At 43.8% G+C, this 15,448-nt stretch overlaps 1 protein-coding gene across 2 annotated transcripts in view; it reads right to left on the reverse strand.

Moving 5' to 3' along the window:
- Nucleotides 1-296: 296 nt before the first annotated feature.
- The window catches only part of C8b (complement C8 beta chain), a 39,999-nt gene continuing 24,847 nt past the window's right edge, over nt 297-15,448 (reverse strand). For both annotated transcript variants that reach the window (XM_021228415.2, XM_013114965.3), the window contains exons 8-12: nt 13,225-13,353; nt 11,576-11,739; nt 4,711-4,864; nt 3,002-3,070; nt 297-853 (exon numbers count right to left, since the gene is read on the reverse strand). In XM_021228415.2, coding sequence (XP_021084074.1) covers nt 702-853; nt 3,002-3,070; nt 4,711-4,864; nt 11,576-11,739; nt 13,225-13,353 — 668 coding nt within the window. In that variant the 3' untranslated portion in view covers nt 297-701. The remainder of the gene's footprint in view (nt 854-3,001; nt 3,071-4,710; nt 4,865-11,575; nt 11,740-13,224; nt 13,354-15,448) is intronic.

The following is a 15,448-nucleotide window of genomic DNA, read 5'->3' on the forward strand; positions in this document are numbered from 1 at the left end:
GCACACACACACACACACACACACACACACACACACACACGTGTGCACATGCACAGATACACACAGACAGAGTGCTTTCTGCTGCATATTATTTCATTAACAGCTCTTTGCTAACATGTGTTCATTCAGAAAAGGAGACAAGTCTTATATAGTTAAGAATTTAAAATTCAGGAGCCCTATTTGCTACACAATTCTGCCACTTAATTATATGACCTGGGACAAGTTTCAAAGTCTGTTTCCCATGTATCTGTGTTGCAAGGTTGTCATAGAAATGGATCGGAGGCACACAGAAATCATCCCATAAGGACTGGCTGTCTTTATTACTGACCAAGACTGTGTGCTTACCAAGGGATGAACAACGTCTTACCAATTTACTGTCTCATTATTAGACACCTACTATGTACCTTTGCCACTACTTGGTGACCAAGATAATTTCTGGCTCCTAGACCATGTGAGGTTACCAAGAGTGCAGAGATGGCAAAGGGAGATTTACAAAGATGCTTTACCTTGCAAGGACTTAGGGTTTTGCTCAACTCACTATTTATTCAAATTAACATGCACTGAACAAACTAAAATCTTTAAAGGACAGAGTGGCATTGCCTTTTGTTGTGGCAGCCCTGGGTGGGAGCTGATGTGTGGTAAGCTTGGCTGAGTTTGTGAGGTCCAGAGCTCGTGCCGGGTCACTGGGTCTGCTCCCTCCTTTAACAGTTGAGTGTTTCTGAAGCAGGGCCTGAACAGGGTCTGCCTCCTTTCTGAGGGAGCGGATTGTTACACTGCCTTTGTCTTGTTTTATGTCCTCCAGAGCATGCAGACCAGTCAGACCAGCAACTCCACTTCCCATCAATGGGGATATCTAGACAAAAAGAAGGACAATGAGTGCAAATTGGCCTTTATTAAGCTCTGTTGTTCTGGGAGGTGGGAGAGGTTTGGGTGAATTAGTCAAAAGGCTTTTGGAATCTGAATTTCTGATATCTCCCCCTTTAAACAGTGAGTACCCTGGGAAAGGAACAACTGTAGAATGTATAAATACCCTATGGTAGGAAAGAGCTAAAGAAAACAATGGTCCTTCACCATTGACATTATCAATCCTATTGGCCCTTCCGATCTCAGTAAACATGCATTCACAGAAGCCCAGGATCCTTAATCTTCACCACCCCTGTATTTTAAGCTCTCAGAGCATTTGCAGCAGCTATTACATAGAAACTTTAAATGTGTTTGTGGAATAATTCAAATGGCATTATTATTTCTTGTTGTATCACAATCTTAGTGATGACAGGGATTATACCTGATTTGGCATCAATGAATCACAATACCTAGGCTGGAATACAGAAGGTCTTCTTCAGATAAGTATTAGATAGTAGGAGGATGGATATGTAGGTGGGTGGGTGGGTGGGTAAATAGATGGATGGATAGATAAGTAGGTGCATAGATGCATGTTCGAGTAGTGGGAGGATGGATACATAAATATGTTAATAGATGAGTGAGTGGGTGGGTGGGTGGGTGGATGGATGGGTAAACATGTTGATGGGTAGATGGGTTGGTGGATGGTGAATGGGTGGGTGGGTAACAGAGGCATGGACAGGTGGATGGATGGGCAGATGTGAGTGTAGGAGGGGGATGGATGGTTTCCAGATTAGACACTTCACAACTGTAAGATGCTGGAGAGTTTCTCATGTATGGGAGCTATATTAACTTCTGTGAACATGGCATATTTTAAATGAGATGAATATCACTGGTGCTTGTTGTCTACTTAAAGATTTGTTTTGGTCGCAGATGAGGCTGGTGAATAACCAGTTACTTCCCCATGATATATATGTGCATAATAAAAGTGCTATAGTGGATGGTTTATGAGGTCTCTTCCAAACAGAGACACTGTGGCCATGTGACCCTACACTGTGAGCAGGTCACTTGTTGAGACCTTGTTGAGGTACAGGAAGAGACAGCAAAGTTAACTTGAGGCAGAAGGACATGTTCAAAGGTTGTGCCGTCAGTCACATATTAACATGTATCTGGGTTCTTGCTCTCACTGTGAATGATGATCCACTAGTCTTCATCTTCTCTATCTATATAATGAGAATATCACCAGTATTGACTTCACGGGATTATTGCAAAGAATCATTATAAACTTAAGTTAGTTCTGTGAGGCAGTAAGTAGGATCATGTCCATTTCACAGATGCAGAGAGATTGGGTGTTCAAGTCAGAGTTATTAGATGATGGCAATGAAATCTGAACTCAATCTGAGTTCAGGAACTCAGCCAAGGTGCCCAGTAAACAGAAAAGTGCACAGAGGATATCTAAGGCTTTGTTAGTTGTGATATGTCCATTTTAAGGGTATCATCAAAAAATTATGGTAAAGATCAAAAAGTGAGAGTAATGTGAGCTTGATAATGTTTAAATGACAGAATGGGCAAAGAATTTGAGAGCTGGAAGGGAAATTTATTAGTCTATCTTCATCATCGTCTATCATTTATCTATCATCTATCAATCACCTATATCTATCTATCTATCTATCTATCTATCTATCTATCTATCTATCTATCATCTCTGAGAGATAACTGTTCCTGAGTCATGGTAGTACAGAAGCCAATGGGATACAGCATTACTTACAGAAGGAGGGGAGGAGATACAATGTGAAAAGGGCTATATATATCTTCAAAATCCTGTGGGCCTCTACAACAGGAATTGACTAATTCCACTGAGGGATGGGGCATATTATAGGAGCTTCTACCAGAGGGAAAACATATATGCACATACCCTGGATTTTGGAAGTTGAATGATACAAAAAGAACATATGCTTACCACAACAACCCAAGAGGGCTTGGGGATGCCACACATTAGCAGTCCTACACCACGGTACATTGTCAACAGTAAAATGATAAAATTCTGAAGGAGCCAGACAGGATCCTGAACACCACACCTTGCTCTTGTTACTTTTAGTCATTCTCTACATTTTCCCAGAGTCTATTCACCCAAAGTCTTCCACTTTGGAAGACTCATTACCTTTCCGATGGGTGATCTCACAGGCTATGCCTTGGAAACCAGCAGGGCAAATGCAGTCACAGCGAGATCCTGAGGAAAACAGGGAGAGAGTGAAGCCAGGACTCAAGAGCTCAGTCCCAAGCAACTGCATTTCCACCAGATAGATGTGGACCAAACAGTGGGTGGGATAATGTAACATGCAGGTTCAGTGCCAAGACCTGCTCCTTTCTGAAGGGGGCGGTCATGAAGGAGTGTCCATTGCTATCGTGAGGATTATATAGTGCTAGTGAGAAAATTGCTCCTTAGCTGACCTTTGACTGGTACTTATAAGCTTTCAGCATCAGATGTTGCATTAGCAGTCGCTGAGGCCAGTCATCATCCATAAGTAATAGTCTAGTCTCTGCTTGAGTGCCTCCAGGGAGCTCCTCCCTCTTTGAGTCTCATCCTACCTACCTTTGGCAAATGCTGAGTCTTTGGGAGTGCTTCTCTATGTTCATCTAGAATCTGCCCCAGTGTCCTGCTCATGAAGAATGCCTCCTCAGGACAGGGCCTGAGAATCTCTGACTCCGTTTTACTCCTTGCCTCTATTCTATAAACCAGTGGACACCAGCTCCTAGTTCTCAAGAAAGACAGAGTAATCCTAGGCTCAGACTCTGAGCTGCTGAGCAGATCTAACTTCCTATAAAATGACCTCCAAGGAGGGGGCCTTATACTGACAGAGGAAGCTGCAGGCCACACCTTGTTTCCCAGCTGTCCTATCTGTGAAACTCCACACATATCCCTCAGGGCTGGAATTGGCCTGGAATCTCCCTCCCCTCAAACATGTTTTCTCTTATGAACCTTTGGGATTTCTCTGTTGACATGCTTAACTCTTGCTGGCTCCCTGAGTTGGGGAGCAATCAAAGGCTCCTGCTATCCTGGTTAGGGTTCTGGAATGGCCTCTTCCTCATTATTGACAGCCCATCATAACAAGCCTGAGACTACATTCTACCTCTTCCCAATTTGTCCCACCCACTGTAAGGATTGTGGGCATGACCCCCCAAAAATTAGTATCAAGTTTTTGGTTTTTTTTTTGGTCTGTCCATGATGCCACCATCAAATCATCTCACCTCATATTGGCAAGGACATTCGCAAAGGATTACTTTGGGTCAGCCCAGACTCTCTTCTTTGTTCAGAGTTTGACTAAATTGATACTTGGCCTAAAGGTAGACCACAGACTCCCAGCTCCAAGTTTCAACTAAATGTTACTGTCACCTGTAAAGAGAAGCCTTCCCGCCAGCCTGGTTCCAGAGCCGCATCAGTCCCAAATGAACACACAGGAGGCTATATTAATTATGAAGCTGTTGGCCTTGCTTGTTTCTTACTGGCTAGCTCTGACTTAAGTAATTATCCCATAATTATTAATCTAAGTATTTCTCTTACCAGAGAAGTTTCCGGGCTTCCTACCCCATGGCGTTACATCTCGACTCCTGTGTTTCTCCTTCCCAGAGTCCTTCTGGACTCCTAGTCCCACCTATCTTGGTTCTCTATTGGCCAACAGTGCTTTATTGACATATACATAGGACTTCCCTCATCAGTCACCCATGATGCCCTGCCAGTCAGAGCAGAATCTCCTTGCTGCCACCATTCTGACCCCCTGGGAAGAAAAAGTGAGCAAATAGTTGCCCCAGAATCAGCCTCCCTGCAGATGCTGCCTTCCACAAAGGACCTAGTGCTCTATAAGGTGGTACCTTTCAGAACAGGGACTCCATTGCCTTGGCAAGGAGCACAGTGGCAGGAGCTGACCTCCATCTGGAATTCCTCTAGGGTCTTCTTTATGTTCTGCTTCACTGTGCTGGAGTAGGCAAAGTCTGCGGCTGTCACAAGCTCATATAGGGGCTCAGCCTGGGACAGAAGAGATAAAACACACATCAAGTAGAGGCCAAATCACAGCTACAGGGGAAGGACAAGGAGGGCAGTGCATGGAAAATGCCGGAGGGTCCCTGCGGGATAGGACAGGTGCTACAGCATGCAGCTAGATGCCTGTCCTCTCTGCCTTCCTCACCTGCGAGATACAAGTACCTTTGTTCAAGTTCAAATCAATTAACAAGGAATACCTTCTAAGGGCTAGGCATGAAACTCCAATAATTGCAATGTGAGAATCTCTATTCCCAGGGACTTGCAAAGCCAGAGACAGACACTAGTGTACATGACAGGCGTATGGACCATCTCTAACTTAAATGGGTTCAAAGTAAGATAGTGATAGGCTGCACTGGGAGTACCGCACAGCAGCCAGTGTCAAGAGATCTGGCTCAGTCACCCCCTGGACCATGAGAAGCCCAAAGCTCCCAGGTTACAGCACTGCCAAGCTGTGTTCTGCAGGCCCAGTATATCGAATGCATTTCTGCCTTGACATTTTCAATTCATGATAGGTTTACCCAGACACAACCCCACAATGTGTCAAGGCATATCTGCCCCATGTGGTTCCACAGAGTAAGAACCAAAGCATCAGAGAAGTGTGGGGAGGGGAGTGAAGGGGCTCATCTGTCTTGGTGTGCCTGGAAGGTACAGCTCTTTGGAACACTTTAGAGTTGTTGTCCTTGCTTCATTCCTTTCCAGGTCTATGGGTATCACTCACACAACCCAAAAGCTCACCACCACCCCCTAGTCCAAGGCTCACAACCCTGCCCTCGGAGGCCTCTGAGCTACTTGTTTGATAGCATCCATGCTTTCCAGACATTCCTTTATAACCCTTACACCTTTTCACAAGAAGCCTCCATATCTTCCTGATTTGACAGTTAGCGGGGCAGAGAGAGGCTTGGTACCATTCTCTCTTCTCTCCCTTTGGGCACAGTCACAGATGAAGGGTAAAGAAGATGGCTCGCTGAAGCGTGTCGGAGTGAGGCAGTGGCAGTGGGCATGGGAGAGGAGGCAGAGGTGAGAAGAGTACCAGCAGACACTGCAGGTGCTGGTCACTGCACATGCGCGTCAGTGCATGTGACTCTGTGGGTGAGAAGGACTAGGGCCAAACTGCTGTTTTGTACTGTTCTGTGCCTCTTGGTTGTGGATGCAGCTCCAGGGCCTGGTTCCTGTCCAGATTTTGTGTGTGATCCTGTCCTAATTCAGCCCTGGAGAGTTTAGGGTCTGTCTAAATGCAGGCAATCATGCCTAATAGAAGCCTCCAGTGGGAAGAAAATTGCTTCCATTTCTTAATGCATCTGACGCTGACCTTCGCTCCAGTGGGCAAAGCAAGGCCCCTTGGAGGTCCCATTGTCTCACCGGTCTGTGGTCAATGAATTGATCCAGAGGTTGTTTTCAGAGAGACCAGCCTGCTGGTCACACATGGGGGAGGGTGAATGAGGGGAGCTTGCTTTACACCACTGATAAGGTTCTCAACAGTCAGCTTTTGGCTTTTGCTCTGAGCTCCTTGAAAGGCCTACTTTAACAACCATGGTGTTTTCCTACCAGGACACAGCAGCTAGCCGGCTGCCAACCCTGAATAAACTTCCCACATACACTGCACCTTGGAAGCTGATGAGCTTCAGAACAGGGCCCGTCCTCACAAGATGATGATGATTAGCACAGTTGCTGGGTGAGAGGAAGTTCCAGGGGGTTACACATCTCATTAAAAAAACAAACAAACAAGAACACCAAGATGACAATCCTGGTACCACCAAGATTGGAACCCAAAGCCTGTGTTCTCCCTACTAGTTTAGGTTGGCTGCTGACATGAGAGGCTCAGGGGTTCTCATCACAAGTCTCACCCATGTGCTCTCCATGGCTGTGGCAGTTTGCTTTTGTGCAGCAGAAAACCCCAAATGGGGCTTCAGGGCAGTCCTTTACATTTAGGTCAATATGGCTTTCCTGTCTCCATTCTCCTTCCTCCCTTCCACTCGTCCTCAACCTCTTTCTTCTGCCCCCCCCTTAGATACTCAATCTTGACTACAACGTCACTCATGTCTTTAACACCCTTGCCCTTTGGAAAATGTTATTTATCATACCGTTTAGAGGTGATGGTGGAGAATGTCTATTATGGTCCATGCAAATCTCTGCTGTGGACCCTGCTGGTCTTAACCACATCAAATTTGTCACCACAAGGAGATGAACAACATACACAACGCCAAGCGTTCACAGCGGTCTGATAATTGAGTAGTCCCGTGTCTCCCCCTGTGGCAGCTGAAAACGCCGGGGCACAGAAAAGCTAAGTAGACTGACACAGGTGTCACCTCCACCAAGGGTGAGCTTGGACTGTTAATATTGTGGTTAGTCAGTATATACTTTTAGACCTATGGACAGTTAGATAATCACACCAAATTGGTGCATAAGTGGAATTTTATATTTCATCTTTTCACTTGCAATATGAGGCTCTCCCTGTGTGACTCAGCCTGTGCTGATAAAAGTGACTTTCCACGGCTTCAGGACACATGGATGGACTAGTTATTTATTCAGCTCCTCTGGTTTTTAGGATCCAATTGATACCTTTGCCATTTTAGCTTATGCTACTCCAAGTAATCAAAGCCAATTAGTCTCTATATATATTTACAAAAAAAAAATAAAATTGGATCAAAAATCAACATTTTTAATAGTATGGAGATACTGGTTTAAAACGTATCCCTAGACTAGAGCCAAAATATCGCCATCCTAACTTACAAAAGGGCCTCTCAGGACTCATAATGTTTTAAGTATTACAGATTTTAAATCACTGTCAATTTTATAGGTAAAAATAATACTATTATCATCTTATTTTATTGGGAGAGGTTAAAAGTTTGAATATTTATTGACCATCTGATGGGTGTCCATTTCCCTAGAGATTGTATCATTCTGATGAATTGTGTCATTCTTCACATAATAAGTATCCTATTTGTGGTAAGCTATCATAATTATCATTATTGGTGAACTATCTGCCTACGTACTAACATTTTTGTGGTGTGTGTGTGCATGCATGTACATGGAGCCACACATGTCATGCATGTGTTCATGTTGGTGCACAAGACCACCATGGGTGATGATGTTGAGGAGCTGTGCACCTCTTGTTGTTTTGAGACACTCTCCCACTGTCCTGGAGCTCACTGATAAGACTAGGCTAGCTTGCCAATGAGCCCAGCAGTCCGCCTGTCTCTGCCTTCTCAGAGCCGAGATTACAAACGCAGCCCACCACACATAGCTTTTTTGTTTTGTTTTGTTTTTGTTTCTTAATAAGGGTTCTTGGGGACCGAACTCAGGTCTTCATGATTGTACCGTGAGCTATCTTCTGAGTCCCTAGCAGAAATGCTTTTACTGGAATAGTATTAACATGTTGCACTTTATATCTTCTTTTGCTTCCAGAACATCTTTTGAGTGAATTTGCTTCTTGAAAGTATTAGTACTATTTATCAAAGATTTCAGTCCTCTTTTTGGATATAGCCTCTCAAGAGAGGTTCATATATGATAGGACTGAAGATCCTCCAAAGCGGGATTGCACATAGTAGGATTGCATCTCAGGAGAGGAATATGTAGAGTTGTAGCTTCTCAAAATCAGACTTGCACAAGGTAGGGGTACATCTATTTAGAGGAAATTTTGCACGTAGTAGGGCTGTAGGTCCTCAGAGGAAGGTTTTTATGTGGTAGGACTACAGTCTTCAGAGAAAGGTTGGTACACAGTAGGGCTGCAGGTCCTCAGAAGCAGGCCTTTAGAGTGACTTGTTCTGACCACTGACGGGTGAGTAGGAGCACAGAGTGAGGTAACTTAATACTTCTGGCAATCTTCATTGCCATTATCAGCTGCATCTGAGTGTTTGGATGTCCATGTTTGGTGGAACACTCTTCCCAATACTTCTTGGGCATTAATTGGGTAATTGGGAAGTTAATTCATATTGAACTAAGGTGCTGAGGTTGTTGTATGACCTCTGTGTAAGCACCACTCATAAGTTCTCCTTCTACCCTAGACAATGCAACGCCATTATCAGCTTTAGTCCAACCCTACCACCTCGCTACCTTGACCTGTGCAGAAACATATGCAGATGACAGACCAATGATTAGGATTTCCATTTCCAGTTAAACAAAGACACTCAGTTCTATTCCAAAGTCAGATAAGGAATAACTGAAGAATAAGGATGTTTGGTGTAATACACAAGAGATGTTTATCCCAAGAGAACCATTCCTTATTTGTCTGAAGTTCAATGCTGGATACTCAGTATTTCCATTAGCTAAATCTGACAAACCTCTTTTTGTTTTGTCTCTAAATGCCTTTGGAGTTCACCCACTGAGGAACATCTCAACAGGTTGCAAGTTATTTCCTTTAAAGACCAGGGTCTCTAGTACACTGCATGTTGGAATGGCTTCGGTGTTTGATTTTTACTCCTAGGGGATACATTTGTTCCTAAAAGCAAAACATGTCAGCAGGGTGTGTTGCAGTATTGTTTTGTTTTGTGGGAAGTACTTCTGCTTAGGTTTCACTACTGTGTTTATCCTATGTTGTCATTACAGGCCAGGTTCTCTACTATGTGCCTGATGAATGTGTGCACACATTTAATCTTGTCGCTTGCTCAGGAAGGAGTCTTTGTGTTTTAGATTTCTCTTTCTGTACTCTATCCATCATATTTCTTTTACATCACTATTTTAATCTCTTTGTCTTTTGTTTCTGCATTTTTATAGTACCTTCCACATCACTGACTCAATTTTCTGCAGTGTCAATTCTGTTCTTTATAGTTTCCAATGTGGGTTTTAATTCTGCCATTGAGCTCTTGGTTCCCCACATCCAGCTACTTTCTTTTCATCTGATTAGTGTCTAAACAGCTCAGCTTCTATTTTTATTTCATAAATTCCTCATTTTCTTGAATTTTATTGTTGTCACAAAGCAAATGCATTCTCAAATTTACTTCCATTTTTCTATTTTATAGACATGTGCTCATTTTCTGCAGCTTGAACATAATTTCCATCTTTTTTGTTCTAAAAAATCTCTTTATTTATCCATCTCCATCTCTAACTCTTCTTTTAACAAGGTGCCACCTCTCCCTGTCTGTGTTTACCAGGAAATAACATGAGCTAGTTCTTGCTTGCATACCGTGCATCTGCAGAAATCTCATCTCAGGTCTTCTCAAAGGGCAATTTATTATACTCAGGCAGTAGTATAAGAATTGTTTATCCAGTGGGCTCTGCTGTCCTGAAATCAGCCATCACTCCTCCTGGAAAGCTGCCTCTGTCAAGAGGCCTTATTCTGAGACAATGTGAAGGCAGCTTGCAGTTTCTGAGACCAGAGAGAGCGCCCGAAGCAGGGGATGGATAAACATGTGTTTGCAGAGCAGGGCACAGATGCACAGAGGTGCATGGAAGGTCCTCTGCATTTTTGCGCCTCTCCTGCTGTGATCCTTACAGCACTCTCCTCCATAATTCCCAACTTGATATAGCCAGTTTGACCTTCTCAGTCTCTGACCCAGACAGGCCCATTTGGCTTCACTGGGTAACCAAGCCATACTCCCTAGGTCTCAGTTTTAACAAATATCAGATAGGATATCATAGTACAGAACATGAGTTCATATGTCTATTTTCATCTGAACTCTCTCTTCTCTTTCTCTCACCTGGCTGTGATGTCATCCAATGTCACCATGGCATCAATCAATCTCAAACTCCTCTAGAACTACCTGCAACCCATGGCTAGCTGGATCTCTCTCATGATTGCCAGTGATTTGTTGTGTCACTAGTGACTAAAAACAGAAGGAAGACATGAACGACAGCCTTCTTGTCCTGTAGAGCCATGCACTAGACACACAAATACAGCTCCTGTTGGAAAATTGTCAGGGTCAGAACTTCAGAATCTCTCAGTTAGGTCCAGTCTCCCAGGTACCCTCTTTGACTGCAAAGAGAACTCTCAGGGATGAACAATGGTCCATCAATGACAGTACAGTCACCAGCAAGAAGAGAGTGATGTCCCCACAAGCAAGGATCTACCATTGCTGATGTTTGTGACAGTCCTGTTTTAACAAGCGTCTCTTTAGTTTATTTACAGTTGCAGGATTCTTCTTGTGTGGGAGTCAGGTGGTGAGAATCATTATTTTTCTATTCCCCAAGCCCATATGGGGGAGGAAAGAAGATAGACTCTCTTGTCTAGATCTAAGAGATTCTTGAACTACCAAAGATTGGCATGACCTTCCTGACACTTGACTTGTCACAAAAGGGGGCAAACACATTTGACAAGCAGACATGAAAGCATTACTCTAGATAATATTCCTAATGCCCCAGCAGCGCACTATGAACTCCGTAGGTACTTCAAACGCATTAGTTATCATCATCATGTCTTGTCCTATCCTAGGAGATAGGTATGCATGCTGTCGATTTGCTGTCCTTCCTAGGCACCTCTTTCACCTTGTCATGTCTTTGTGTTCCTCCGGTGTCATAGCATGGCAGATGCCAATTTCCTTAGTAACTTGGGAACCAAGTGATGAGTTTGGAATCTTTAGGTGGGCATGGGGTGTTGTGTTCTAACCTGTTCATTCCACATCTATTTTATATTATAATGCAAGTAACTCAAGATTGGGACCCTTGCATTGGATAATCTCCACATTCCATACACAGTTCATGGCAGATTCTCAAAACCCATGTTCCACGCAGAGGTGGAGTGGATATAGTGGCTGCATGTACCTTGATTTGGATGATTGCTGGGTTGTACTGCACAGCATCTCCCCATTCCCGCATCAGTTCAGCTGTTGGTAGCTCTCTGTATGCCAAGGTGGTGATGTATTCACTTGTCCCTCCTCGCACAAGAACTACCAAGTCTTCTACCATGGTGTTCCGCTTGTTTCTGTCTGGATTGGACAGGAAGAGTGGAATGGAATCAAGGGGACTACTTTCATGTCTTGGAAGTTACTATAGCTAAACAAACAGTTGGGAATGCCATGATTCTTAGTGAGCTTGTCTGGGAGACATGGGAAAAGAAGATGCGTTTCTGGCCATAGGGAAGTGATGGTGCCCAGGGCGACTGGAAACTTACCCAATCATTCATAGCACAAATGAGAACAAGGATGGAAGATTCATCTTGAAAATATACAAATGTCAGTGATTAGTTAGTATATGGGTGTAGGAGTGAACCCCACAAAGCTATCTGCCCATGAGGGAGGGAAATGTAAACTGACACAGGTAGATATAAAAGGAAGTGAAAGGAAAAGGAACTCCCCCTTTTCTCCTGGAAGCCAGCCATGCTTCTAACTCCTGGTTTGTGTGACTCTCTCTCTCTCTCTGGTAAATAAATATATTGTTTTGCATATAGCATCAAATATCTTTGATATATGGGAGATTGAGAGAAACAGACGATTGATGATAAAGAGAATTGTGTGTAGATGATAGATACACAGAAAGATGATAGGTAAATACACATATAAATAGATGACAGATAGATATGATAGATAATAGATTGGTAAGTAGGTAGACAGACAGGAAGAGAGGCATTATAATTAGTGAGTCATTGCAGGTGCTGGCGATGTTCTGTCCGGGGACCTGTAGAGGCACTAAGCTACAAGCCTCCTTAAAAGAGTTTAATGCATCTTGCCTCACCACAAGGGACAAATAATCAACAATATCAGCAACTCAATCTCAAGTGTAAATGACTGCTCTAGGCTAGCAGCTAATTCCTGTGTTTGTGCTCTTCTGTATACTGTACCCACTGTGGGATTCGTCACATGGCAGGCGGCACCGTACAAAGACAACTGGGAGGAAGCAGAAGAGCCAGGTTCAGAACACTGCCATCCACCCTCATTCCTACTCTACAGTGCTAGCTTCCCAACTCCCCATACCGTGTACAGGGATCTGCTCCTAGAGCCTGGCTCTCCACCCAGGCTGAATTTACCTCCAACTCAAGCCTGGCTTTTCTGCCATATGGCCGGCGCTGTGGCAGATTTCCTAATCTCTTTGGCATGCTTTATCTCAGGTGAGGCTCAGCCTCTGCCACCTTGCCTTGGCCTCCAGCATTCTATCTATCTCAGCCTCTAGAGCAGAATGATGCTATTATCCCTGTGATGCTGTAGAACTCGTACTCAGGTTATAATTCACAGTTCTGAAAACTTGGCCGTAAGGTTTCAGCTTGAGTATGGGCCTTTTTTTTTGCCTTTTACCTACCCCACATGCTCAGAAAATGGGAGTTCAACCTTATTCATTTTTGTGATTTCATTATACTAGTAAGAAGTAGGTAGATTTTAATAGGCTGATTATCATTTTCATTGAAAAGCTTTGGAGTATCCCAACGGTTCCAGAGAGAGAAATGCTATAAATGCAGAAGTCACATTAGTCTGTCTCACCTTTGATTTCATTCAGAATATCATTGCATTTCTTTTCTGACACACCCAATTTGAGGTAGACTTTGGAGATGGCACCACCAATTTGGAACTGTTTTCCAACACAGGCAGAAATATTGTCAAAAGTGTAATCTGAAGGAAGAAGGAAAAGATGCCGATGATCTACTAGGTCATTCACTCTGTCCCTTTTCCTCTGATTGACTCTAACCCTAACCTTTCCTGGTGTCATATAGTTGTGGGTTCAAATAAACATGTCCTCAACCTGGGGACAAGAAGGATAGGAGGCAGGGGAGAGATCCCACAGAGATAAGACCCAAGTTCCCATTCTAGCATCCTCTTCGGTCTCTGAGGATAGTTGCAGCCTCCAATGGGGGCCCATGTTCAGAGCTATCCTCTAAAAACCAGACTCCTTATCAGGTACTCTCCTAGTTAGGGTTACTGTTGCTGTGACGAAACACCATGACCAAAAGCATGTTGGGAAGGAAAGGGTTTATTAGCTTATGCATCCATACCACAGTTAACCATCAAAGAAAGTCAGGATATGAACTTGAGCAGGACAGGAACTTTGAGGTAGGAACTGAGGCAGAGGCCATGGAGGAGTGCTGCTTACTGGCTTTCTCCCCATGGCTGGCTCAACCTGCTTTCTTATAGAATCCAGGACTACCAGCTAAGGGCTGGCCCCACCTACAATGGGCTGGGCCCTCCCCCATCTATCACTAATTAAGAGAATGCCTTACAGGTGGGTCATATGGAGACATTTCCTTAAGTGATGGTCCCTCCTCTCAGATGACTCTAGCTGTGTCAAGTTGACATAAGACTAGCCAGAACAGGTAACTAGTGACTGCTCCAATAGGTACGAGGCAGCTCCACCCCCTGCCCTCCCTGGGATACATTTCTTTGATCTTTGATAAAGGAGGAGAAAGTCTACATTAATTGGTTGAATTAATGCATATATAAGTCTGAAAGTACCTGGAGTGAGTCACAAATTTACCCCAGTTATTTGAGGATCCCTTCTACCTCTTTGCCCTAAAATTCTCCCCAAGTTATGTTCCTCCCCGGAGTTTCCTAAAATTGCATATAAGAGCTTTCTAAATTGTTTTAAATCTGGCTGAGAAAGAGAGGCTTGTTGACTACTAAACTTTCCAGCATTATTAATGCAGAACAGAATTTTCTCCAGTCCTTAAAATACAAATTTCATTGAGATGACGGGTGCTACAAGGAACAGCCTCTATGGCCATGCAAATTAGCTAACTGTGCAAGAAACATGGCAGGTTTTTCTCTCTCTTTCTTTGCCAGTCCTCTGGAGAAATTCTGAGGGTGGCATCAATTATATATTTCTCTGAATTATATGATTCTCTAGGCTGTTTATAGGGGGACAGTTTTAGAAACCTTTGGAACAATTCTTTTGGAGGATGGTACCTTTGATCTTGGTAGACCCACATCCTGAAGACAGGAATTTACATTCTATGACCTCTTGTAAGAACATTGGAATTCTAACTGACTAGGTCCTGGCTCTGCTGATGGAACCTGTGTCTCAAAACCAGACAAGTGCTCAGTCCTCAGACAGAATACTGGATTGGAAAACAGGGTTTGCAGCCTAGACTGGCAGTTGAAGACAGCTGGGAAGATCTGGAATGTCTATAGGAAAGATGGGAGGAGAAGGAGAGGAGCGTTGGGATTGACCATGCATATGGTGAACCACAGTCATATGAAACCTCACTAGTCAAAGTGTCATGTGTGGACCAGCACCTTAGGCATCACCTCCAAGGTTGGTAGAAAGACAGAACTTTGGATCTTGCCTCGATCCTACTGGATCAGATCAGTCCCTGCAAAGACTTGCCTGTAATTCATATTCACATTAAAATTCAAGTGTGAATGAAGCCAATGGTCATAGGATGAGCCTATGGTAGTAACTGTAAAACCCAACATAAGGACTAGGGCTTATAGTAAATGGGCAGGCAGAATGCTTGTCTTAGAAAATAAGTAACAAGAGTTTGGATCTCCAGAAATCCATGTGAAGGCCAGGTGGTCACGGTGGCCTGCCTATAATTGCAACCCCTAAACGTGGAGACCGGGGATCCCCACAGCAGGCTGGCTAGGGAGACCAGCCATATTGACAAGCTCTGGGATTGAATGAGAGACTCTGCTCCAAATATTACTGTGGAAGAACAGAGTATTATTCCTGGAATCAATCTTAGGCCTGAATATGCATATGTAACCATGTACA

This window comes from Mesocricetus auratus, unplaced genomic scaffold (genome assembly GCF_017639785.1).
Source record: "Mesocricetus auratus isolate SY011 unplaced genomic scaffold, BCM_Maur_2.0 Super-Scaffold_100014, whole genome shotgun sequence".
In the NCBI taxonomy this organism is placed as follows: Eukaryota; Metazoa; Chordata; class Mammalia; order Rodentia; family Cricetidae; genus Mesocricetus; species Mesocricetus auratus.